Source organism: Chiloscyllium punctatum, chromosome 24 (genome assembly GCF_047496795.1).
Source record: "Chiloscyllium punctatum isolate Juve2018m chromosome 24, sChiPun1.3, whole genome shotgun sequence".
Taxonomy (NCBI): domain Eukaryota; kingdom Metazoa; phylum Chordata; class Chondrichthyes; order Orectolobiformes; family Hemiscylliidae; genus Chiloscyllium; species Chiloscyllium punctatum.
The window spans coordinates 39,547,940-39,573,637 of NC_092762.1; the positions used below are offsets into that span (position 1 = coordinate 39,547,940).

The 25,698-nt window shown below is 43.8% G+C and overlaps 1 protein-coding gene and 1 long non-coding RNA gene across 2 annotated transcripts in view; one reads left to right on the plus strand and one right to left on the minus strand.

Moving 5' to 3' along the window:
* Window positions 1-14,620, plus strand: part of LOC140494469 (uncharacterized) — a 106,103-nt gene extending 91,483 nt beyond the window's left edge. Inside the window, exon 3 of the long non-coding RNA XR_011963995.1 lies at window positions 13,792-14,620. This is a non-coding gene — a long non-coding RNA (uncharacterized lncRNA). The remainder of the gene's footprint in view (window positions 1-13,791) is intronic.
* The window catches only part of slc35e1 (solute carrier family 35 member E1), a 56,846-nt gene extending 32,086 nt beyond the window's left edge, over window positions 1-24,760 (minus strand). Inside the window, exon 1 of the mRNA XM_072593671.1 lies at window positions 24,402-24,760. Coding sequence (XP_072449772.1) covers window positions 24,402-24,732 — 331 coding nt within the window. The 5' untranslated portion in view covers window positions 24,733-24,760. The remainder of the gene's footprint in view (window positions 1-24,401) is intronic.
* Between the last annotated feature and the right edge of the window lie 938 nt (window positions 24,761-25,698).

The following is a 25,698-nucleotide window of genomic DNA, read 5'->3' on the forward strand; positions in this document are numbered from 1 at the left end:
TCTTTGACAGCTTGTGCAAAGATCTTATTGCAAAACAGAAGCAGAGGACTTACTGATTGTACTGATACACATGGCCTCTTCTGCTTAAAGATCGTTTAGCATCAATGCAGGTAGTCAATGCTTAGATCGGAAGATTTGCAGTAAGATTTGGTCCCATTAATTGAAGTTTAGAAGTTCCAAATGACAAACTAGTACAGATTCTTAAACTGTAAAACGTCACCATTATAACCATTTTGCCTTGTGATCAGTGTTCACCAAAAGACACTAATTAGCCTGGCAATAATTGTATAAGCTGCTGCACAATACCTTAAACAAGCTAATCTGGGGCAGACTGTACTACCACTTCAGCAGGAATAAAGTTGTCATGGAACTTTACATTGTTGGTCAAGGAAAGGAGAAGGGATTGCATTTTAAAAAATAGTGGAAGGGGAAAAATTGGGTTTTTACAGGCAATACAGCTGTGTCAGTCATGGGAAACTTTCAGAGCCAATAAATCAGGAATAAGTCAATGGGCATTTCATAAAAAATATAATCCCTACTGTGTGGAAACAGGCCATTTGGCCCGACAAGTCCACACTAATCCTCTGAAGACTAACCCACCCAGGCCCATGTCCAAACCCTATGACTCTATACTTATCCCTGACTAATGCCCCTAACCCACACATCCCTGAACACAATGGGAAATTTAGCATGGCCAAGTCACCCAACCTGCACATACAGTCATAAGAGAGGTACAGCATGGAAACAGACCCTTCAGTCCAATTTGTCCATGCCGACCAGACATCCTCACCTAATCTAGTCCCACATCCCCATCCACATGCCTTTTAACTGTTGCAATTGTACCAGCCTCCACCATTTCTTCTGGCATCTCATTCCATACACGCACAACCTTCTGCATGAAAAAGTTGCCCGTATGTCCCTTTTAAATCTTTCTCCTCTCAACCTAAACCTATGCCTTCTAGTTCTGGACTCCCCCAACCCAGGAAAAAAGACCTGGTCTATTGACCCTATCATGCCTCTCATGATTTTATAAGTTTCAAAAAGGTCACCCCTCAGCCTCTGACGCTCCAGGGAAAACAGCCCCACCCTATTCAGCCTCTCCCTGTAGCTCAAATTCTCCAACCCTGGCAACATCCTTGTAGATCTTTTCTGAATCCTTTCAAGTTTCACAACATCCTTCCAATAGGAGGGAGACCAGAACTGCACACAATATTCCAACAGTGGCCTAACCAATGTCCTGTACAGCTGCAACATGACCTCCCAACTCCTACACTCTGTTCTGTCTAATAAAGGAAATCATACCAAATGCCTTCTTCACTATCCCATCTACCTGCGACTCCATTTTCAAGAAACTACACACCAAGGTCTCTTGGTTCAGAAACACTCCCTAAGTGTATAAGTCCTGCTCTGATTTGCCTTTCCAAGATGCAGCACCTCACATTTATTTAAATTAAACTCTATCTACCACTCCTTGGCCCATCTGATCAAGATCCCATTGTATTCTGAGGTAACCTCATATGCTGTCCACACCTCCAATTTTGGTATCATCTGCAAACTTACTAACTATACCTCCTATGCTCACATCCAAATCATTTCTATAAATGACAAAAAGTAGAGGACCCAGCACCAATCCTTGTGGCACTCCACAGGTCACAGTCTGAAAAGAAACCCTCCATCACCACCCTCTGTCTTCTACCTTCAAGCCAGTTCTGTACCCAAATGGTTAGCTCTCCCTGTAACCCATGAGATCTAACCTTGTCGAGTGCCTTCCTGAAGTCCATATAGATCACATCCACCACTCTGCCCTCATCAAGCCACTTTGCTATTTCTTCAAAAAAAAATCAAGTTAGTGAGACATGATTTCCCACGTACAAAGCCATGTTGACTATCCTTAATCAGTCCAAACGCATGTAAATCCTATCCCTCAGGATTCCCTCCAACAAATTGCTCAGCACCAATGTCAGGCTCACCAGTCTATAGTTCCATGGCTTTTCCTTACCACCTTTCTTAAATAGTGGCACTATGTTGGCCAACGTCCAGTCTTCCGGCAGCTCTGCTGTGACTATCAATGATACAAATATCTCAGCAAGGGGCCCAGCAGTCACTTCCCTAGGTTCCCACAAAGTTCCAGGGTACACCTGATCAGGTCCTGGGGATTTACCTTCTTTATGTGTTTTAAGATATTCTGCACCACCACCTCTATAATAGACATTTTTCAAGATGTCACCATCTATTTCCCTACATTCCATATGTTCCATGTCCTTCCCCACAGTAAACACGGATACAAAATACTTGTTTAGTATCTCCCCCATCACCTGTGGCTCCATGCAAAGGCTACCTTGCTGATCTTTGAGGGGTCTTATTCTCTCCCTAGTTACACTTTTGTCCTTAATGTATTTATAAAATCCCTTTGGATTCTCCTTAACCCTATTTGCCAAAGCTATGTCACATCCTGGTTTTCACCCTCCTTATTTTCCTCTTAAGTATACTCTTACTGCCTTTATACTCCAAGGATTTACTTGATCTCTACTGGCTATACCTGGCATATGCTTCTTTTTCTTAACCAAACCTTCAATTCCTCTAGTCATCCAGCATTCCCTACACCTACCAGCCTTGCGGTTCACCCTAACAGGAATATACTGTCTCTTGACTCTCGTTTTCTCATTCCTGAAGGCTTCCCATTTTCCAGCTGTCCCTTTACCTGCGAATATGCACCTCCAATCAACTTTTGAAAGTTCTTGCCCAATACCGTCAAAATTGGCCTTTCTCCAATTTCAAAGTTCAACTTTTAGGTCCGGTCTATCCTTTTCCATCACTATTTTAAAACTAATAGAATTATGTCGCTGGCCCCAAAGTGCTACCCCACTGATACCTCAGTCACCTGCCCTGTTTTATTTCCCAAGTGTAGGTCAAGTATTGCACTCTCTCTAGTAGGTAGATGCACATACTGAATCAGAAAATTTTCTTGCACACACTTAAATTCCACTCCATCTAAACCCTTAACACTATAGCAGTCCCAGTCTATGTTTGCAAAGTTAAAATCCCCAATCATAGCTATCCTATTATTCTTACAGATAGCTGAGATCTCCTTAAAGTTTGTTTCTCAATTTCCCACTGACTATTAGGGGATCCATAATACAATCCCAATAAGGTGATCATCCCTTTCTTATTTCTCAGTTCCACCAAATAACTTTCCTGGATGTATTTCCAGGAATATCCTCCCTCAGTACAACATAACGCTATCCCTTATTAAAAACCCTACTCCCCCATCTGTCTTGACCCCTTTCTGTCCTTCCTATAGCATTTGTATCATGGAACATGAAACGCCAGTCCTGTCCATCCTTGAGCCACATCTCCTTACTTGCTATGAATTCCTAGCCCCATGTTCCTAACCATGCAGAATTCATCTGCCTTCCTTATTAGGCTGCTTGCATTGAAATAAATGAAGTTTAATTTATTAGTCTTACCTTGTTCTCTGCTTTGTTCCTGCCTGCCCTGACCGTTTGACTCGCCCCTTTTCTTAACTGTACCAGTCTCAGATTGATCTCTTTCCTCACTATTACCACCCACAACCCACATCTTACTAGCTTAAATATTCCTGAGCAGCTCTTGCAAAACTCTCTGCCAGTGTCAGTCCCCTTCCAATTCAGGTGCAATACGTCCCCTCCTTGTACAGGTCACTTCTACCCCAGAAGAGATTCCAATGATTCAAAAATGTGAACCCTTCTTTCCTGCACCTACTCCTCAGCCATGCATTTATCTGCTCTATCCTCCTATTCCTGTTGCTCGCTAGCTCGTAGCATCATGAGTAATCCAGATATTACTACCTTCAAGGACCTCCTTTTTAAATTTCTGCCTTACTTTCTATATTCTCCCTTCAGAATCTCATCGTTCTCTCTTCCTAAATCGTTAACTCCAATGTGTACAACAACCTCCTGCTGGTCCCTCTCCCCTTTGAGAACATTCTGCACCCTCTTGGAGACATCCTTGATCCTGGCATGAGGGAGGCAACACACCTTTCTGACTTTCGCTGCCGGCCGCAGAAACATCTGTCTGTGTCTCTGACTAGACAGTCCCTTGTCACAATTGATCACTTGGAACCCAACGCATCCCTCTCGGTACCAGAAACTTGGCTGTTCGTACTTCATTCCCCTGAGAGTCCATCGCTAAAACTTGTTTGAGATAGCTATAGGAGACTCCTCCACCACCTGCATCCCTCTCTTACCTTTTCTGGAGTTAATCCATCTACCTGACTGTGTCTGCAGCTTTTCTCTCTCCCTTTAATTGCCATCCATCACACCCCCTAGCTCCTGTAAGTTCCTTACTGTGTCGAACTGCCACTCCAACCGATCAATTTGATATGATAGGATTTGCAACCAAAGACACTTTCTGCAGACATAATCATCAGTAATATGAAACGCTTCCTAATCTCCTACATCCGACAGGAAGAGCACAATACTCTAATAAAGGCCACTTTTGCTCCTTCACAATCTACAGACCCACAAAATAGCACCACCTTATTGTTCTAAAAAAAACACTGCTCTAGGCTAACATAGTACTTATGGTTTATATTTTTAAAATTTAATCAAGATTTCAACAAAAAAGAACCCACTCTACTCACTATTGTAGATTTACAGCAAGGTTACCTTCAAAAACTATGCACTTACTTGATCCTGTGCTGTGGGCTCCACCACACAGGTCCAAGGTCAGCTGTGAATTTCGCTGTTGGTAACTTTTCTTAGACGCAGTCCCTTGTCCAGAGATATTTGAACTCAAACAGCAAAGGCAGTAACTGTGTTGATTCACTGCTGTGCCAGACAACAGTAGGTTTCTTTCTCTGACTATGTGGTTGCTGCCTTTGTCCACCTTCTTCCACCTTCTTCCTTTTTCAAGTGCCATTGTTTTAATCTTTTCTCCCCCCCCAAAGTTCCAAAACAATGCAATAATTCATAAACCAATTATTGGAATCCAAGGAAATCACTTCCACCACCTAAAATACCTCAAAAAAAAAGGAGCAGCTCTTACAGTCAAAACTTTCCCCCCTCCTCCATCTTGGATAAACCAAAATCCTCTATTGTTTAGATTTTGGGCAGAAATCAGAGCATTTGGAAAAGATTGGGCTAACAAATGAAAGTCACCTTGAATTTGATAGAGGCAAAATGACTACTTACTTGATGTAGAAAGCATTTATCTCATGTAGATGGCCTTCCAAAAAGCACTTGACCAAATAGTGAAATGAAAGCCCGTAAGGTTTACAAGGCATTGTGGATACAAAATTAGTTATGTGACAGAAAGCAGAGAATAGTGAAATGTGTCTGTTTTTCCAGGCTGAAGGGGGACAATTAATGGTGCTGACACAGTGCTGGTATTAGGATAGCTGATTTTTTTCTGATATACAAAACGTAGCTTCAAAGCCTGACAGTGACACTAAACTCAAATGGAGTAAACACTGGACAGGCATGAAACAAGTTTTAAAAGACAGCCAGAATTGTGAAATGAATGGATAAAATTTAACCTAATTATGAAGAGATTAATTTGGCAAGGAGGAATAAGAAGCTGTAAAACAGATTAAATGGCGGAGAAACTGAAAGACCTCAGGTTTACGTACACTTATCTAGCTAAGTGTCAGAACAAGAGGAGAGATTGTTTGAGGGGACTGTGGAATTTATTAACAGAAGAACTGGGTACAAAAGCAATTAAGTTACCCTGAACCTTTAATGGATGCTGATTAGTGTCTCAACTGGGTTACCTGTACAAATCTGAGTTCACACTTTAGAAGGGATTGAAGAACTAAAGAGTAAATCTGTTTTGATGGTGTCAGAGCGGAGGTGAAACTTAGGAAGCCAAGGCTATCCTCCATAGAGCTGAAGATTAAAACAATTAAAACATCAGCTAAACAGAGAATAAATTTGAGGTGGTTTGCAATGGAATCATGTTTTAAAATATGTTGTTTTGATCTAACTAAAAAGGATGATAAAAGCAGATTCAAAATGAAAATTTAATAACTAAAATTGCTGAAAAAAAAACTCAGCATCTGTGCAGAGAAAGCAGAGCTAAGGTTTTGGATCCAGTGATCCTCATTCAGAAATGATTGTGGCTAGGAAGGTTATATGCTGAAGATGGGTTGGGGAAGAGGGGAGGAATAAACTATAGGTGGAGATGAAACCCAATGAAAGAGAAAACAACAGTTGGACAGACAAAGAAATGGGTAAAGGATTCCTGGGGGAAATCAATAGCTGCAAATTGGGACCATTAGTAGTTGACAATAGAATGGCTGTGGTAGCAGCCCATGTGATGACAAGGCCTGGTGTGTGGCGGGTTGGGGTAAGGACACAGGTGATGGTGCTCAGGTCCTAAAATTATTGAATTCAATATCGAGCTCCAAAGGCTGCAGAGCCCCAAGTGGAAAATGAGGTGCTGCTCCTCCAGCACACACTGAGCTTTGCTGAATCACTGCAGCAAGCTGAATACAGAGATGTTGGCCAGGGTACACAGTGGTGTGTTGAAGTGGCAGCCAACAGAAAGCTCAGGGTCATTTCTGCAGAGAATGTAGGAGTTCTGAAAAGTAGTCGCACAGTGTGTTGTGTATCCCCAATATACAGGAAACCACATTGTGAGCAGTGAATACAATAGACTATGTCGAATAAAATGCAGGTAAATTGCTGTTTCATCTAGGTGGTGTGTTTGGGGCCTTTTAGTGAAGACGGAGGAAGCAAACGAGCTAGTGTGGAGGGGTCTTGGGAGGAGGAGGAGGAGGAGGAGGAGGAGGAGGAGTTGACCAGCAGAACACGTAGGCTCTGTTGACTTTCTTAATATAGGAACAGAGTACAAAAGCAAGCAAGCTACCCTGAACCTTTAATAAACATTGATTAGTGTCTAAACTGGGTTACCTGTATAAATCTGAGTTCACATCTTAGGAAGGCTTGAAGAACTGTTACGATCTGCTACACTAGACTAAAATAGGATGGAGTGTATGGAAAGGGTCAAACTTAAAGTACACTGGACAAACGAATTACAATGAGGAGAGGGATAGTTAATACAGGACTGAAGGTGTTTTATCTGAATACATGCAGTACAAGGTAAATGAGCTTGTGGCGCAGACCAAAATTGGCAGGTATGACATGGTGGGCATCACAGAGACGTGGCTTCAAGGGGATCAGGATTGTGAGCTGAACAGTCAAGGATATACATACTATCAAGAAGATAGGCAGGTGGGTAGAGGGGATGGAGTTGCCTTTTTAGTAAGAAATGAAATTAAATAAATAGTAAGAAACGAAGTAGGGTCAGATAGTGTAGGATTTGTGGGGGTAGAATTGAGGAATTGCAAAAGTGAAAAAAAATGTAGTAGGAGTTATGTACAGACCTTCAAACAGTACTCAGTAGCTGGGCCATAGAGTCTGCAGGATTTTTCAGGGGTGGAGAGCAGCCAGAAGTTGTGGTACACATCGGTACCGATAACATAGGTAGGGAAAGGGAGGAGGACCTGAAAAGGGAATATAGAGAGTTAAGTTGGAAGTTAAAATAGTAATCTCAGAATTACTACTGGTGCCATGTTCTAGTGAGACTAGGAATAGATAGCAAGTGCAGATGAACACGTGGCTGCAGGGCTGGTGTAGGAGGACAGGCTTTAGATTTGTGGATCTTTGGATACCTTCTGGGGAAGGTGGGACCTACAAGAAGGACGGGTTGCACCTGAACTGTTGGGGCACAATTATTGGTCAATATGATGGATTGAAGTGTGTCTATTTTAATGCAAGTGTCTAGAATAAGGGTGATGAACTTGGAGCATGGATCAGTACCTGGAGCTATGATATTGTGGCCATTATGGAGGCTTGGATATCACAAAAACAGGAATGGTTGTTGGATGTTCCAGGTTTTAGATGTTTCAAAAGGAATTAGGGAGGAGCACAAAAGACCTGGGCATAGCTAATCAGAGATAGTACCACAGCTGCAGAAAGGAAGATCATCGAGGCAGGTTTGTCTACAGAATCAGATGGGTGGAAGTCAGAAACATGAAAAAAGCAGTTACTTTATTGGGAGTTTTCTACAGGCCTCCCCAACAACACAGGCACAGAGGAGCAGATTGGGAGGCAGATTTTGGAAATGTGCTGAAGTAACATGGTTGCTATCATGGGTGACTTTAACTTGCCTAATATTGATTGGAACCGACTTAGTGCAAATAGTTTGGATAGAGCAGATTTTGTCAGGTATGTCCAAGGTAGGATTCCTGACTCAATATGTAGATCAGCTGACTAGAGGGGAGGCCATATTGGATTTGGTGCTTGGCAACAAACCATGCTAGGTATCAGATCTCTCGGTGGGACAGCATTTCGGTGATCGTGATCACAACTCCATGACATTCACTATAAAAATGGAGAGGGATAGGAGCAGATTGTATGGGAAAGTATTTAATTAGTGGAAGGGGAATTCCAATGCTATTAAGAGGTGCCTAAATTGGAAAAAGATGCTCTCAGGGAAATGCATGACAGAAATGTGGAGGTTGTTTAGGGAGCACTTGCGGATAGTGCTGTAGAGGTTTGTCCCACTGAGGCAAGATAGTGATGGTAGGTTCAAAGAACCTTGGGTGACAAGGGATGTGGAACATCTAGTCAAAAGGAAGCTTACTTAAGGTTGAGGCTGCAAGGATCAGATAGGGCATTAGAGGGTTACAAGGTAGCCAGGAAGGAACTGACAAATGGACTTAGGAGAGCTAGAAGGGGACATGGTAAAGCCTTGGCATGTAGGATTAAGGAAAACCCCAAGGCATTCTACACTTACATGAGGAACAAGAGGATGACCAGAGTGAGGATAGGGCCATTCAGGGATAGTGGAGGGAACATGTGCCTGAAGCCAGAGGTTATAGGGAGAGATCCTGAATGAATTCTTTGCTTCAATATTCACGACTGAGATGGACCTTGGTGTTTCTGAGGACAGCGTGAAACAGACAGGCTTCATCCTGGAACAGGTTGATGTTAGGAAGGAGGATGCACTGAAAATTTTGAAAAACATAGAAGTCCCCTGGGCCAATGGGGATATACCTTTGGTTACTACAAGAAGCAAGGAAAGAGACTGCTGCACCTTTGGCGATGATCATAATGTCCTCACTCTCCACTGGAGTACTGCCAGATGATTAGAGGTTGACAAATGTTATTCCCTTGTTCTGGAAAGGCAAAGGGATAAGCCTGGAACTTACAGACCAGTCAGTCAGTCTTATGGCAGTGGTTTGCAAATTATTGGACAGGATTCTGAGAGACAGGATTTATGATTACTTGGAAAACCATAGTTTGATTAGAGATCGCCAGCATGGCTTTGTGAGGGGCAGGTCATGCCTCATAAGCCTTATTGAATTCTTTGAGGGTGTGACAAAGCACACTGATGAAGGTAGAGCAGTGGATGTGATGTATATGGATTTTAGCAAGGTGTTTGACAAGGTTCCCCATGGTAGGCTCAATCAGATAGTAAGGAGGCATGGTATACAGGGAAATCTGGCTGTTTGGATATAGAATTAGCTGGCCCATAAAAGACAGAGGGTGGTAGTAGATGGAAAGTATTCAGCCTGGAGCTCGGTGATGAGTGGTGCTCCACAGGGATTGTTTCTGGGACCATGGTCTTTGTTAATTTTCACAAAGCTGGTTCTTTATACTAAAAACTGTTCCTTTTTTCAAGGATACTGTGTCCTTGGTTTCTTTTTAAAGGGGTCTTAAACAGGTCAGGCTCTGAAACGGCTGGGTTTGGTACAGAAGTGAAAGGCCTTTTAATGTTTATACATAAACAGATGAGTGTTAAGGCCAAAGCTTTTATGTTTTTAGAAGTAACCTGTATAAGTCAAGAGGGCATGGCCAGCTCTTTAGCTGAGCAGTTCAGTCCAGAACTAGTTAGGGAGTTCAGCTTTTGGCTATGTGGAAACAGACTGCTAGACTCTCTCCCTTTCTGTCTTATAACTTCAACCTGTAAGCCTCTGGTTTCATTTTTACTGTTGTTAAGGGGGTTTGTTTATTGGCACTGTTGTGTATATTCGGAACAGCATAATTAAGTCTAGTTTGGATAGACTGAGTTCTGTAGGGTTTCTTTATTCTGTTCTTTGTATTGCATTGTGTAATTTTGTGAATATATTTTTGTCTGTTTTAAAACCTGATAGTCAACCGAGTTAACTTACTCTGGGTAATTTCCATTGTACACTTACCAAAACAAATTGCAAAGTTATGGTCAGTACCGCCTGCTTCGGACGGTTTTGCGTGGTCTGGCCTCGACCATAACAGATTTTTATAAATGACTTGGAGGTGGAAGTGGAACGGTGGGTCAGTAAGTTTGCCAATGACACCTAGGTTGGTAGAGTTGTGGATAGTGTGGAGGGCTGTTGTAGGTTGCAACAAGACTTTGACAGGATGCAGAGCTGGGCTGAGAAGTGGCAGATGGAGTTCAACCTGGAAAAGTGTGAAGTCATTCACATTGGAAGGTCAAATTTGAACGCAGAATACAGAGTTAAATGCAGGATTCTTGGCAGTGTGGCAGAACAGAAGGATCTTGGGGTCCATGTCCATAGATCCATCAAAGTTGCCACACAGATTGATAGGGTTGTCAAGGCGTATGGTGTGTTGACTTTCATTCCGAGGGGGACTGAGTTTAAGAGCTGTGAGGTTATGCTGCAACTCTATAGATTTAGACCAGAACTTGGAATAATGAGTTCTGGTCGCCTCATTATAAGAAAGATGTGGAAGCTTTAGAGACAGTGCAGAGGAGATTTAGAAGGATGCTGCCTGGATTAGAGGGCATGTCTTACGAAGAAAGGTTGAGGGACCCAGGGCTTTTCCCATTGGAGCGAAGAAGGAAGAGTGGTGACTTGATAGAAGTAAACACGATATTGACAGGCATAGAAAGAGTGGACAACCAGAGACATTTTTCCCATGGCAGAAACGTCTATCGTGATGTGGCATACTTTATTCAGAATGGTGGGTGTGTGGAATGCATTGCCGGCAATAGTCAGATACATTAGGCACATTTAAGCAACTCTAGGATAGGAACATTGAAGTTAGTACAATGAAGGGTATGTAGGTTAGTCTGACCTTAGAGTAGGATAAAAGGTCGGTACAACATCAAGGGCCGAAGGGCCTGCACTGTGCTATACTGTTCTATATTCTATACACCCAGAGATCAAAAAAGCATGCAAGAAAGGCAAAGCTACAGTTATCTTGGGGGATTTCAATGTGCAGGTGGACTGGGAAAATCCAGTTGGTAGTGGATAGCAAGTAAAGGAATTTGTGGAAAGTCAACAAGATGGCCTCTTTGAGCAGCTTGTAGTGGAGCCCACTAGGGAACAGGCAATTCTGGATTTAATGTTGTGCAATGAGGCAGACTTGACAAGGGAGTTGAAGGTGAAGGAACCCTTAGGAGGCAATGATCATATTATGATTGAATTTACTCTGCACTTTGAGAGTGAGAAGATAGAGTCAGAGGTTACAGTACTACAGCTTAATAAAGATAAATGCAGAGGCATGAGGGAAGAGCTCGGAGTTGTTCAATGGGAGAGGAGCCTAGCAGAAAAGACAGTGGAACAGCAATGGCAGGAGTTTCTAGGAGTAATTCAGGACGCACTGCAGAAATTCATCCAGAGGAAAATGAAGCATGGTACAGGCAGGATGAGGCAACCATAGCTGACTAGGGAAGTCAGGGTTAGCATTAAAGCAAAAGAGAAAGCATATAATGTGGCAAAGGGCAGTGGGAAATTAACAGAGGGCAAGAAAAAAAAGAAAGAGGAGGGAGAAGATTAAATATGTAGGTAAGCTAGCTAGTAAAATAAGGGAAGACTAAGAGTTTCTTTAGATATATGAAAGGATAAAAGAGAGCTAAAAGTGGAGATTGGGCCATTGGAAAAAGATGCTGGAGAGATAGTAATAGGGAACAAAGAAATGGCTGAGGAACTGAATAATTACTTTGCATCAGTCTTCACAGTGGAAGATATGAATAATATCCCAAAAATTCAAGAAAGTGAGGGGGCAAAGTCGCCTATGGCCATAGAAGGTGCTAGAAAACATGAATGACCTTGGAGGTGGATAAATCATTTGCACCAGATGGATTACAGCCCAGAATTCTAAGGGGGAGAGCTGACGTGAGAGTGGAGGCTTTAGTGGTGATCGTTCAGGAATCGCGAGAATCAGGAAGGATCCCAGAGGACTGGAAAGTTGCGAACATGACACCTTGGTTTAAAAAGGGAGTAAGACAAAAGATGGAAAATTCAGACCGATTAGCCTAACTTTGGTTGTGGCAAAGATCCTGGAATCCATTGTGAAAGATGAGACTTCTAAATACTTGGAAGTATGTGGTAAAATAGGGAAAAGTCAGCATGGTTTCATGAAGGGGAGATCATGCCTGACAAATCTGCTAGAATTCTTTGAGAAAGTATTGAGCAGGTTAGAGCAAGGAGAGCCAATGGATCTCTCTGGACTTCAATAAGGCCTTTGACAAGGTGCCACACAGGAAGCTACTGATAAGGGCCCATGGTGTCAGAGGAAAGAGTGATAGAAGCTTGGCTGTCTGGCACAAAGCAGAGAGTGGGGATCGAAGTGTTCTTCTCAGGATGACAGCCGGTGACAAGTGGTGTTCTGCAAGGTTCAATGTTGGGAGCACAACTTTTCACTTTATACATTAATGATCTAGATGAAGGAACTGAGGGCATCCTGGCTAAGTTTGCAGATCATACAAAGATAGATAGAGGGACAGGTAGAGGCAGGGAGGCTGCAGAAAGATTTGGACAGATTCTGAGAGTGGGCAAAGAAGTGGCAGATGGAATACAACATGGGAAAGTATGAGGTCATGCACTTTAGTAGGGAGAATAGCAACATGGACTATTTTCTAAATGGGGAAAAAATTCCGAAGTCTAAAGTGCAAAGAGACTTGGGAGTTCTAATCCGGGATTCTGTCAAGGTAAATTTGCAGGTTGGGTCAGTAGTTAGGAAGGCAATTGCAATGAAGGCATTTATTTTGAGAAGTCTTGAATCTAAAAGCAGGAATGGACTTCTGAGGCTCTGGTCAGACTGTATTTGGAGTACTGTGCACAGTTTTGGGCCCCTTATCTTAGGAAGGATGTACTGGCCCTGAAGCGTATTCAGAGGAGGTTCATGAGAATGGTCCAGGAATGAAAAGCTTGCATGAGGACTCTGAGTTTATAGTCGATGGTGTTTAGAAGGATGGGAAGGGCTCTAATTGAAACATACAGAATACTGAATGGCTGGACACAGTAGATGTTGGGAAGTTTTTTCCATTGGTAGGAGAGGCTAGGACCCGAGGACACAGCCTTAAAGTAAAGGGAAGACTTCTTAGAACGGAGATAAGGAGAGACTTCTTCAGCCAGAGAGTGGTGAATCCTGAGCATTCCTGATGAAGGGCCCCTGCTAAAAACATTGATTTTCCTGCTCTTCAGATACTGCCTGACCTGCTGTGCTTTTCTAGCACCACTCTAATCTTGTCTCTGATATCCAGCATCTATAGTCCTCACTTGCACCTTAAAATAATTTCAGGGCAGGAGTACCTCCTCCCATGTCCTTATCCCAGACCCCATATGAGGCCTTGTCATCACATGGCTGCTGCCACAACCATCCCATTGTCACCTACTAATAGTCCCCATTAGTAGCTATTGATTCAAACAGACAGACCTTTACCTATATCATTTTCTGTCCAATGGTTCTCCTCTTTCTGGTCTTCATCTCCAGCTACCATTTTTTTCAAACCTCCCACCCCAACACACTTCCCCCACAAAAATGAACTCTAAACGTTAACTCTGCTTTCTCTCCACAGATGCTGCCAGACCTGCTGGGTTTTCCAAGCTGTTTCTCCAGCTTGTGCTGAGCTTCACTGGAGCACTGCAGCAAACCCGAGACACAGGTGTTGGCCAGAGAACAGAGTGCTGCATCGAACTGGCAGGCAACAGGAAGCTCAGAGTCAGTTTTGTTTCAGATTTCTAGCATCTGCAACTTGTTTTTGAACATTTAGTGAGATTTGGATAAATGTTTTCGGGCTGGAAGGTTAACAAATTTCAAGCCTTTTAATTGCTGGGCAATGGGACTAATTGACTAGCTCCACAAAAGTTATGGCATCAGCACAATACAGTTTGAGACCTCTTTCTTATTTTATTAATGTAGCTGTGCACCTTCTTTGCCTCAGAACATCTCAAAGTACTTTAAAATGACTGAAGTAGTTTGGAAGAGTAGCGTTGCATATTGGCTGTCATATTTTCAAACAGAAGCTCCTAAAAACAGTAACTCTATTGACCTTATGTTTCAAATTCATATCAGCTGAGTAAATATTGAGTAGGACACCAAGAAAAGGATCCCAATACATCCATAAAGAATTTCATGGGATCTTGTCCATTGACTACACTGGGCATCTCAATTAAACACTATCTTGGGGATGGCACTTCCACCATTTCGTGTGTCACTTTGGACTGTGCTCAATTAATCATTGTGTTCAATCTAAAATGGAACTTGAACCCATGACATTCTCTCTCTCAATTTTTTTTTAAGACAAGCAGATACATATGGATAATTAAAAAGGAAACCTCATCAGGTAAAATAAATATTTCCACTATTTCTGATAGAAACATTTCACACAGTCAGCCGGTCACATCCCCTAGCCATGCTCCTACTGTGCTGATATTCATGCTTGTGGTTGTCAACCATATCTTACAAAGTTTTAGCATGCACTGATTTTCAAGAACATGACTCTAGAGAGTGGGACTTTACACAATGCCTGACCTGAGCAACAAGTAAGGAACAACCTGAAGGATGAAACTACCTTCATCATCCATTGAAAGGGATTCACGTAATTTGCCATTTGGGATGTGCATAAGTCTTTGCACTTAACTGAATTCTGTCCAGCTCGGAAGATTGCTGAACAGCTTGACTGGAGAATTTGAAACCAACAGCAAACTTTAAAATTACTGGGCCATTACAACTGAGTTCTGATCCTGTTTTATTGAGGAGCTGCAGAAGAACTGGTCTCATGGGATCAGTGGACATAATAGACTTGCTTATTGCACTGTACACAGGCAAAGTACTGCAAGGTAGTAGGGCAAATTCAATTCCATCCCAACTTTGATATCTTTTCTATTTTACAGCCAATGAACTGTCGTTGAATCACAGTTACTATCTTGATTATGCCAATTTAGTACCCAAGAAAACAAGTGGCATCACCCCCATCTTATTACTCTGTGGCATGGTTCAACATACTGAAAAAAGATCAAATTGTTCACTTTTCTCTCTCTCGCCCCCCACTGAAGACTTGAAGATTCCCAAGGTTTTCTGTGTTTTTTATTTTAGAGTTTGAGCACCCATAGCATTTTGTTCTTTCAGATTCTACTTCTCCTTTCACAACTTTTCAGAATTCTAGCAGCTTCACATAATTCCTCTGGGACATTTTGTTTATATCTCTCCATCTCAGCCCTGCTCTCCAGATGCTGACTCATACTGTTGAGAAGTCACTAACAGTTTGCCAATAACCGAATTCAAATGGTCATTCATAAACCAGCATTCTACAGGACAACAGAATTAAAGCCAAATACTGTAAATCTTTCCACACCCATAACAACACAGATTACAATGTGCAGGAGGTGCCTCCACTGAGTTACTTTACTCACGGAAACCAGAAAGCCCTAAAGAACATCAGAGTGGTTACTGCAATTGGATAGGCTTACACAAAATGATAATAAATACACAAAGTGTAATGACGCATGCAGAATGAAACACAGCCAGTCCAAAACTGCTATGCTATACGTCAGCACAGTAATGTGATTAGAGGATGGGTGGAAGGGAAACCAAATCAAAGATGCACCTGCCACTGTAAAACTTTACAACGTGGCTAAAGGGTGGAGCTAGTGCAAACGGGGTAGCTCAAGTGCTGAAGAGTTCAGCACTGGCAATAGTGTCTGCTAATTGGCAAGCAATCCAACACTTGACTAACTACAAATTGTGCTGATGTGTCCTTTAATTGTGACAAGCATGTGAAAGACAAATTATAACAGAAGGAAAGAACTTAAGATGAAGCTTCAATTAAATTATGCATTCCCAATATAATCAGTAAAATATTGCACCAAAGGCTTTTTCAAAAAGTAAAACAATTGCAAGGGAGACAGTAAATTATGGCTGATCCTTTTTGTTAACAATTTTTTAAAACCTTGATGAAAAATGGGAAGTATATCTCAACTGCTTAAACACTAAGTAAACAGTTTTATCATTTGAAGTAAAGCAGCTGTTTAAACTCTGTACTGTATAAAGGTACAGAGTGCAACGACTACCAATAGTAAGGTGCTTCACAATCGCAATATTACTTTAAAAGTAAGTAGGAATGATATGAGCAGAAGACATTTAAAGTGTTAAGATGAATGTTTTTCAGGTGAACGTTGTTAAGTAGATTGAGAAGAGGTGGTGGAATAATCTGCCATTTAATGCAGTAGGACTAAAATGAAGTAAATAGATAAATAGGGTGATCAGTCTCCAAAGAAGAGTTAGGGTACAGGTAAAAGCTTTGACATGAGTTTAGAAGGGAATAGGCTCTATTGGGCCAAATGGCCTTTTATCAACTCTTGCCTTTATAATATTTTTAATGTAAAGCAGAAAAGCTCCAGGGTCTGACTACCTACTTGCTATCCACAGTTATCAGAAAGCTTTAAAAAACTCTGACATTTCCTTGGTAGACCACTTCATTGCAGTTACTGGAAAGTTCAATCAATCATTCACTTAAGTACATGACGTAGCAATAGGAAATTACTGAAAATCATCATTGATATTAGATGTGACAATGCCTGGCCTCCTACCTCAGGTAACATCGCCAATTGTGTCACTCAATCACAGCTTCTGCCATGATATTTGCGACCAGGCAGGATACACCAGCTAGACAAGGACTGAACCTATGTTGTCTCTTACTTGGAATCATACACTAGGTTTCCAGCAAACTGAGCTAACTCAAATATTCTCACCTAATGATCATCCACATCAGATTGGACAACAAATGCTAATAAGCTGATGGACTGAAAGGGAGGAGTACATTCCATCAGAATACAATCCAATTTCACGTATGTTACAAAAGGATACATACAGCATAGTAATCAAAAATGAATCCTGGCATATCACTGAAGCCAACCAGTCAGCTAATTTGAATCAGACTGGGAATTTGATTTGGATCTTGTGCTTCTCTGAGGGACTCATTTAGAACAGAGGGAAACAAACAGTATTTCAATCAGATTTCCAGGAACGGTCAAATTGCAATTTCCTGGCCAGTCACAGCGAGCTTAAGAAATGAAAGGGCAGTGGGGATTCGAAAGTACTGTACCTCATGCCATATTGACCTGCAGCATCATGACACCTATCACTTAAGTGTTGATATTTGATAATAGATCATAACCTTTCCTAGATATAGCACTCATTACATGAAAATCCAAACAGATTCTGTGATATCATCAAATTCCACTTCAATATCAGGATTGGAGCATCACTGGGATTTTTGTAGCTCATAACATTCATGACACTGGAAAGAGATTCTAGGGCACACATTTAAACTGCCATGTTGAGGTAAGAATTAAAAAGCAATGTGAAGATCTGGATATTTGGAAAAACCACAGAACAGAGTGGAGGGGCCTCAGGTCCTAGCAACAAGATAAAATGCAGACAGTAACATGATACCAGATAAAGAGTTGCAAGCCAGTTAGGAAGTTAACTTTTATTCAGGTTAGGTACTCAGGAAGATCTAAATGAAAATAACTTGTAATTTATGCAACAGCTGTACTGCAGCATGTCTCGGAATATTTCATAGCCAATTAAGAATTGCTGAATCATAGTCCCTACTATTTGCAAGCAAACATAACAGTCAAACTGTATGCATTAAATTTCACAAACAGCAATGACAGTCTGTGGTTTTGGCTGAGGGATGAACATCATAGAATTGTATATCTTTAAAGGACAGCAAGTCTTTCTGCTCCTGATCAAGACACAAAAGAAATTCTTTGAATAATCATGTAAGGTGCACCTAAGCAGGAAAATAGGGATTTTGTTACAGCTCACTTAAAACAGTGTCTGATAGGACAGTACTGATATGAATCTCTGGTATAGTTATACAGTCATAGAGATATACAACACAGAAACAGACCCTTCAGTCCAACTTGTCCATGCCGACCAGATACCCTAACCCAATCTAATCCCATTTGCCAGCACTTGGCTCATATCCCTCTAAACCCTCCCTATTCATATACCTATCCACATGCCTTTTAAATGCTGTAAGTGTACCAGCCTCCACTACTTTTTCTGGCAGCTCATTCCTACATGCACCACCCTCTGCGTGAAAAGGTTGCCCTTAGGTTCCTTTTAGATCTTTCCCCTCTCACCCCAAACTGATGCCCTCTAGTTCTGGATTCCCCTACCCCATGGAAAAGACCTTGTCTATTTACCCTATCTGTGCCCTTCATGGTTTTATAAACCTCTATAAGGTCACCCCTCAACCTCTGACACTCCAGGGAAAACAACACCAGCCTATTCAGCCTCTCCCTGTAGTTCAAACCCTCCAACCTTGGCAACATCCTTGTAAATTTTTTCTGAACCCTTTCAAATTTCACAACATCTTTCCGATAGGAAGACGACCAGAATTACAAACAATATTCCAACAGTGGCCTAACCAATGTCCTGTACAGCCACAACATGACCACCCACTCCTGTACTCAATACTCCGACCAATAAAGGAAAGCATACAAAATGCCTTTCTTCATTATCCTATTGAGCTGTGACTCTATCGACCATTTTCATATTGAATCGTGGGGTAGGCTTGATGGAGCATAGTGTCCATTATTTTTTATTCATTTGTGGGATGCGGGCATTGCCGGCTGGCCAACATTTATTGCCTGTCCCTAGTTGCCCTTGAGAATGTGGTAGTGGTGAGCTGCTGTCTTGTACTATTGCAGTCCACCTGCTGTGGGTTGACCCACAATGTCATTAGGGTGGGAATTACAGGATATTGACCCCTCAACAGTGAAGTAACGCATGAGTATCTGAACCTTGTGGCACAGACAGTCTCACACAGGGCACCTCATACCTTCAATGCATTATCTGGGCTGACATGACACAATTGTTAAAGTTCACTTGAGAATGTAACATTGAAAAAGTTGTGAGATTTACATATGAAAGAATTGAAACCAACTTGGTCATTCTAAAAGATGAGAGACCTAACAAACAATCCGGGTCTTTTTCAATATATAATTTCAGTTACATCACACTGTAAACTTTTGCTATAAATTCTCTTACAATCTTACACTCCACAGCCACCTGATGAAGGAGCAGCACTTCAAAAGCTAGTGCTTCCAAATAAACCTGTTGGACTATAACCTAATGATGTATGATTGTTAACTTTGAAACATAACAGCTTTATTTAATCTGACAATCTCTCACACAAAACAAGAAGGGGGTCAGTATTCCTGGTTGCTATTTTAGCCATCCTGTTGAACAGTCAGACAAGAACAAACTGGAAGTACGAGTCTCCAAGGTTAAATAGCCAACTTGCTGTCTAAGCTAATTGGAGAATGGGTCACGCTCATGGATTGCTGCAATGGCCTATCGAGAGTCAAGACTGACGGTAAGAGTAAAACAAAGCAAGCTGATGTTGGAAGAAAATGGCAGAATTAGAAAGTAATGCAGCATGGAGGACAGCAGTCTCCTCACCCAGCTCCTTGTTCCTCTTGTTGTCAGTCATAGCTAGGCATTTCGAGAGATGAATATGACAGAAAACCTGAAGAATCAAAACCTCAATGAAACTCTTGACACAGTTTTAGCTGCTCACCTCAGAAAGCTAAGGGGAGCAACAGGTCACATTTCCTTTCAAACAGCTGGCAATGTTTGTGGATAAAGAATGCCATTCAGCCTTACACCATCATTGTAACCCCAACACATAGCAAAGAGAACAGTCAACCTAACACATCTCTCATACCTGGGCACAGAAAGTACAAACTTGCTGGACTATTTCAATGACATCTTAAAAGCACATGGAATCCAAATGTGGAGCTCTCAACTTTATTGGTTGAGATGTCAGATAAAATAAAGCCGTTATATTTCACACACAAAATCCTCAGGCAGCACTTTCCAATCCCATGACCACTTCCATCTAGAAGGACAAGGACAGCAGAAATACAGGGAACACCACAACCTTCAAGTTCCCTTCCAAGCACTCATCATCCTGACTTGGAAATATATCGCCGTTACTTCACCATTGCTGGGTCAACATAGAGTTATAGAGATGTACAGCATGAAAACAGACTCTTCAGTCCAACCCGTCCATGCCAACCAGATATCCTAACCATATCTAGCCCCACCTGCCAGCACACAGCTTATATCCCTCCAAACCCTTCCTATTCATATACCCATTCAGATGCCTTGTAAATGTTGCAATTGTACCAGTCTCCACCACTTCCTCTGGCAGCTCATTCTATACACGTACCACTCTCTGTGTGAAAAAGTTGCCCCTTAGGTCTCTTTTACATCTTTCCCCTCTCACCTCAACCTTTGCCCTCTTGTTCTGGATTCCCCCCACTCCAGGAAAAAAAAAGTATTGGAATTCCCACCCTAGTGACATTGTGGGACAACCCACAGCAGGTGGACTGCAGTAGTACAAGGTGGCAGCTCATCAGCACTACCTTCTCAAGGGCAACTAGGGGCAAGCAATAAATGTTGGCCAACCAGCAATGCCCACATCCCACAAATAAATAAAAAATGACGGACACTAATATGCTATTAAGCTCCATCAAGCCTGCCCCACTATTCAATATGATTGTGGCTGATTGAACACTTTTCACCAAGTGTATGCAACTGGCAATCCGTTTGCTACATTAAACATACTCAAAGACAGTTTCCACAGTCTTCTATACTAGAGAATTCCAAATTCTCACAATTCTGAGTTATATTAATTACTTCATATCTCAGCCCTAAATGGCATTGCTGATATTTTTAAATCGTGCCTGGTTCTAGACTTTCTGATGGGGAAGATCTTAACTGGCTCTATCTTGTCCATCCGTTTAAGAATTTTAGTTTCAGTGACATAACCTCTCATTCTTTAAAACTCTAGAGAATACAAACACAGTTTGTCAAATTGTCTCACCAGGACAGTCCCACCATCCAAGGAACAAGTCATATGAATTTTGGTGCACTAACATTTTTCTTAAGATCAAGGAACCAAAACTGCACGTTCTAGATACACTGTCTAACTAATCTCACATGCAAGTGAAGCAAAACTTCAATATTTCTGTATTCACATTTTCTTGTAATAAAGGCTAACATTCTGTTAACCTTCCTAATAACTTGCTGCACCTGCATGTTAGCCTTAAGTGACCTATCGACAAGGTCACCTCATTCCCTAATCTACACTTTCCAAACTATCACCATATAAGAAATACTCTGCAGACCTCTTTCTCCTACCTCAGTGGATAACCTCACATTTTTCAACATCATATTCCGTGTGCCATGTTCTTAGTGCATGCACAATGTCTGACCAAGTACTGATCCTTGTGATTGCCCATTACATAACCTGCCAATGTCAGAATGACCCATTTATTCCTTCTGATTTCTGTCTCGTAGCCAATCATTAACCCATGCCAGTAAACAACTTCCCATGTTTGAAAATCTAAGTATTCTATGCCCACCTGCTGTTCCTTTATTAGCATTCTTTGTAACATCTTACAAAAATCCAACCAGTTTGTCAAATATAATTTCATATTCATAAATCAATGCTGACTATGACCAATCAGTTTATCCCATCCTCTACAATACATTCCAGCAGTGATGTAAGGCTAACAGGTCTGTAGTTCCAAGTTCTCACCCTTCTGAAATAGTGGGGTGACATTGCTACCTTCCATTCACAGGAATAATCCTAGATCTACAGAATTTTTGAAGCCTAATGCATCAAATATCTCTATGGCCAATTACTCTAACATGTGTAACATCATCTTTTGCTGATTTATCAACTTTTAGCCCCATTAGTTTCTCTGGTGATTCTCCGTACTAACAAGAATTACCTTAAACTACTTAAGTCTCTCTCTCGAGCAACTTGGATCTTTAGTTCTCCATCTCCCCTCTGGTTCCCCACCACTGCCCCCCCTCCCCTCTCTCATTCTACACAAATGCAATGGACTTCATCACTTCTCACTCACCGCTTTCACGCTGTCATCTCCCACTGACAGCTCCATCCACCCAGCTCGCAGCTCTGTCTCCCCCCCAACTCTCAGCTCCGTTTCCTCCCCCGCTCTCAACTCCGCCCCACCCCACTCCCAGCTCCGTTCCCCTCCCTGCACTCTCAGCTCCGCTCCCCCCCCACTCCCTCCCCCCAATAGCCCCCACTCTCAGCTCCGTTATCTCCCCCCCCCACTCTCAGCTCCGTTCCCCCCCCATACCACCCCACTCTCAGCTCCGTCCCCCCCCGCCAATACCCCCCACTCTCAGCTCCGTTCCCCCCCGCCAATACCCCCCACTCTCAGCTCCGTTCCCCCCCGCCAATACCCCCCACTCTCAGCTCCGTTCCACCCAATACCCCCACTCTCAGCTCCGTTTCCCCCAATACCCCCCACTCTCAGCTCCGTTCCCCCCAATACCCCCCACTCTCAGCTCCATTCCCCCCCACACTCAGCTCCGTTTCCCCCAATAGCCCCCACTCTCAGCTCCTTCCCCCCCCAGTACCCCCCTCTCTCAGCTCCTTCCCCCCCCAATACCCCCCTCTCTCAGCTCCTTCCCCCCCCAATACCCCCCTCTCTCAGCTCCTTCCCCCCCCAATACCCCCCTCTCTCAGCTCCTTCCCCCCCCAATACCCCCCTCTCTCAGCTCCTTCCCCCCCCAATACCCCCCTCTCTCAGCTCCTTCCCCCCCAATACCCCCCTCTCTCAGCTCCTTCCCCCCCCAATACCCCCCTCTCTCAGCTCCTTCCCCCCCCAATACCCCCCACTCTCAGCTCCTTTCCCCCCCAATACCCCCCACTCTCAGCTCCTTTCCCCCCCAATACCCCCCACTCTCAGCTCCTTTCCCCCCCAATACCCCCCACTCTCAGCTCCTTTCCCCCCCAATACCCCCCACTCTCAGCTCCTTTCCCCCCCAATACCCCCCACTCTCAGCTCCGTTCCCCCACAATACCCCCCACTCTCAGCTCCGTTCCCCCACAATACCCCCCACTCTCAGCTCCGTTCCCCCCCAATACCCCCCTCTCTCAGCTCCGTTCCCCCCCAATACCCCCCTCTCTCAGCTCCTTTCCCCCCCAATACCCCCCTCTCTCAGCTCCTTTCCCCCCCAATACCCCCCTCTCTCAGCTTTCCCCCCCAATACCCCCCTCTCTCAGCTTTCCCCCCAATACCCCCCTCTCTCAGCTCCTTTCCCCCCCAATACCCCCCTCTCTCAGCTTTCCCCCCCAATACCCCCCTCTCTCAGCTCCTTTCCCCCCCAATACCCCCCTCTCTCAGCTCCTTTCCCCCCCCAATACCCCCCTCTCTCAGCTTTCCCCCCCAATACCCCTCTCTCAGCTCCTTTCCCCCCCAATACCCCCCTCTCTCAGCTCCTTTCCCCCCCAATACCCCCCTCTCTCAGCTCCTTTCCCCCCCAATACCCCCCTCTCTCAGCTCCTTTCCCCCCCAATACCCCCCTCTCTCAGCTCCTTTCCCCCCCAATACCCCCCTCTCTCAGCTCCTTTCCCCCCCAATACCCCCCTCTCTCAGCTCCTTTCCCCCCCAATACCCCCCTCTCTCAGCTCCTTTTCCCCCCCAATACCCCCCTCTCTCAGCTCCTTTCCCCCCCAATACCCCCCTCTCTCAGCTCCTTTCCCCCCCAATACCCCCCTCTCTCAGCTCCTTCCCCCCCCAATACCCCCCTCTCTCAGCTCCTTTCCCCCCCAATACCCTCCTCTCTCAGCTCCTTTCCCCCCCAATACCCCCCTCTCTCAGCTCCTTTCCCCCCCAATACCCCCCTCTCTCAGCTCCTTTTCCCCCCCAATACCCCCCTCTCTCAGCTCCTTTCCCCCCCAATACCCCCCTCTCTCAGCTCCTTTCCCCCCCAATACCCCCCTCTCTCAGCTCCTTCCCCCCCCAATACCCCCCTCTCTCAGCTCCTTTCCCCCCCAATACCCTCCTCTCTCAGCTCCTTTCCCCCCCAATACCCCCCTCTCTCAGCTCCTTCCCCCCCAATACCCCCCACTCAGCTCCTTTCCCCCCCAATACCCCCCACTCTCAGCTCCGTTCACCCCCCCCCAATACCCCCACTCTCAGCTCCTACCCCCCCACCAATACCCCCCTCTCTCAGCTCCTACCCCCCCGCCAATACCCCCCACTCTCAGCTCCGTTCCCCCACAAACCCTCACTCACCCCTCACCTCCCCCCCCCCCCCCGGTGCCAATGCCTCTGCTCCTACCCGTGTGCGCGTACGAGACGGGCACTTTCCAGATGCTGATGTGCGCGGACACCGAGGCGAAGTATTTGCCGAAGGCGAGGGGCAGCAGGAGGCGGCTGAAGTACCGCGGCGGCAGCTCCCCGGCCGGGGCGACGTTCCAGGCTCGGAGCAACGGCGGCATGAACAGGCAGATGGAGAGGATGTGGAACAGGGAGACGGTGACCGGGTACGGGAACCGGTTCAGGATCACTTTGTTGATGACATTGCCGCCCGAGCTCACGGTGTACCAACACAGGCAGAGAATGAAGACCCGCAAACCGTCCCTCACCACCGACTGCCCCCGCTCCGCCATCTTGGCCTCAGCGCCAGGCAGCGGCGCCATGCCGTCACCGCGCTGAGGGGCGGGGCCCAACCTTAATATTCATACGGATCGATTAATATTCATATTCTTTCATTAATATTCATATTGGCTGATTAATATTCATTTGACCACATTTAAAAATCACACAACACCAGGTGATAGTCCAGAGTGTGTTGCTGGAAAAACACAGCAGGTCAGTTAGCATCCGAGGAGCAGGAGAATGGACCTTTCGGGCATAAGCCCTTCTTAAGGAAACTAACACCAGGTTATAGTCCAACAGGTCTATTTGGAAGCACTAGCTTTCTGAGGGCTGCTTGTTTATCAGGTGGTGGTGAGGCAGGACCAGAAGACACAGAATTTATAGCAAAAGATCACAGTGATACAATGAAGAATTGAACAAATCTAGATTGTTAAGTCTTTCATCTTTGAGAACAGATTTGCTGGTTTCGGTTCTTTAATACGTAAATCCCAAAACTTGTATTAAGTCACATTCTCGAGATAATTTAAGGTTTATAACAAAAGGCACATCTCTGCCTTAAAGGTGTGAGGTTAGAGTCTGTTTGTATTTCAAACAGGTTCTAATTTCAAAGTGGAATTTACAAATATTAAATAGATTGACTGTCTTAATTAACTACATGCAGGTTCTGCACTTTTGAGCAAAATAGAATGTATCTGCAAATGTAATTCTGCAAATACAAATTCGCTTGGTATTTTTACTCCATTCTATAATTAACAAACTCTCCAGCCATTTAAAACAGGGCATTTCTCAGTTGTTTGATGCAACAATGAATATCGGCTGGGGAGATGTCTCACATTTACGCTAATATTATGGTGTTTAAGGTGTGTACTGTACCTTGAAGAGAAAGTGAATGCTGTTTTGCACTGAGACCTGTCATATAACTAACTAGCAATCTCAGCATGTACTGGAGAATTGAAATATGTAACATTTGGCTGTAA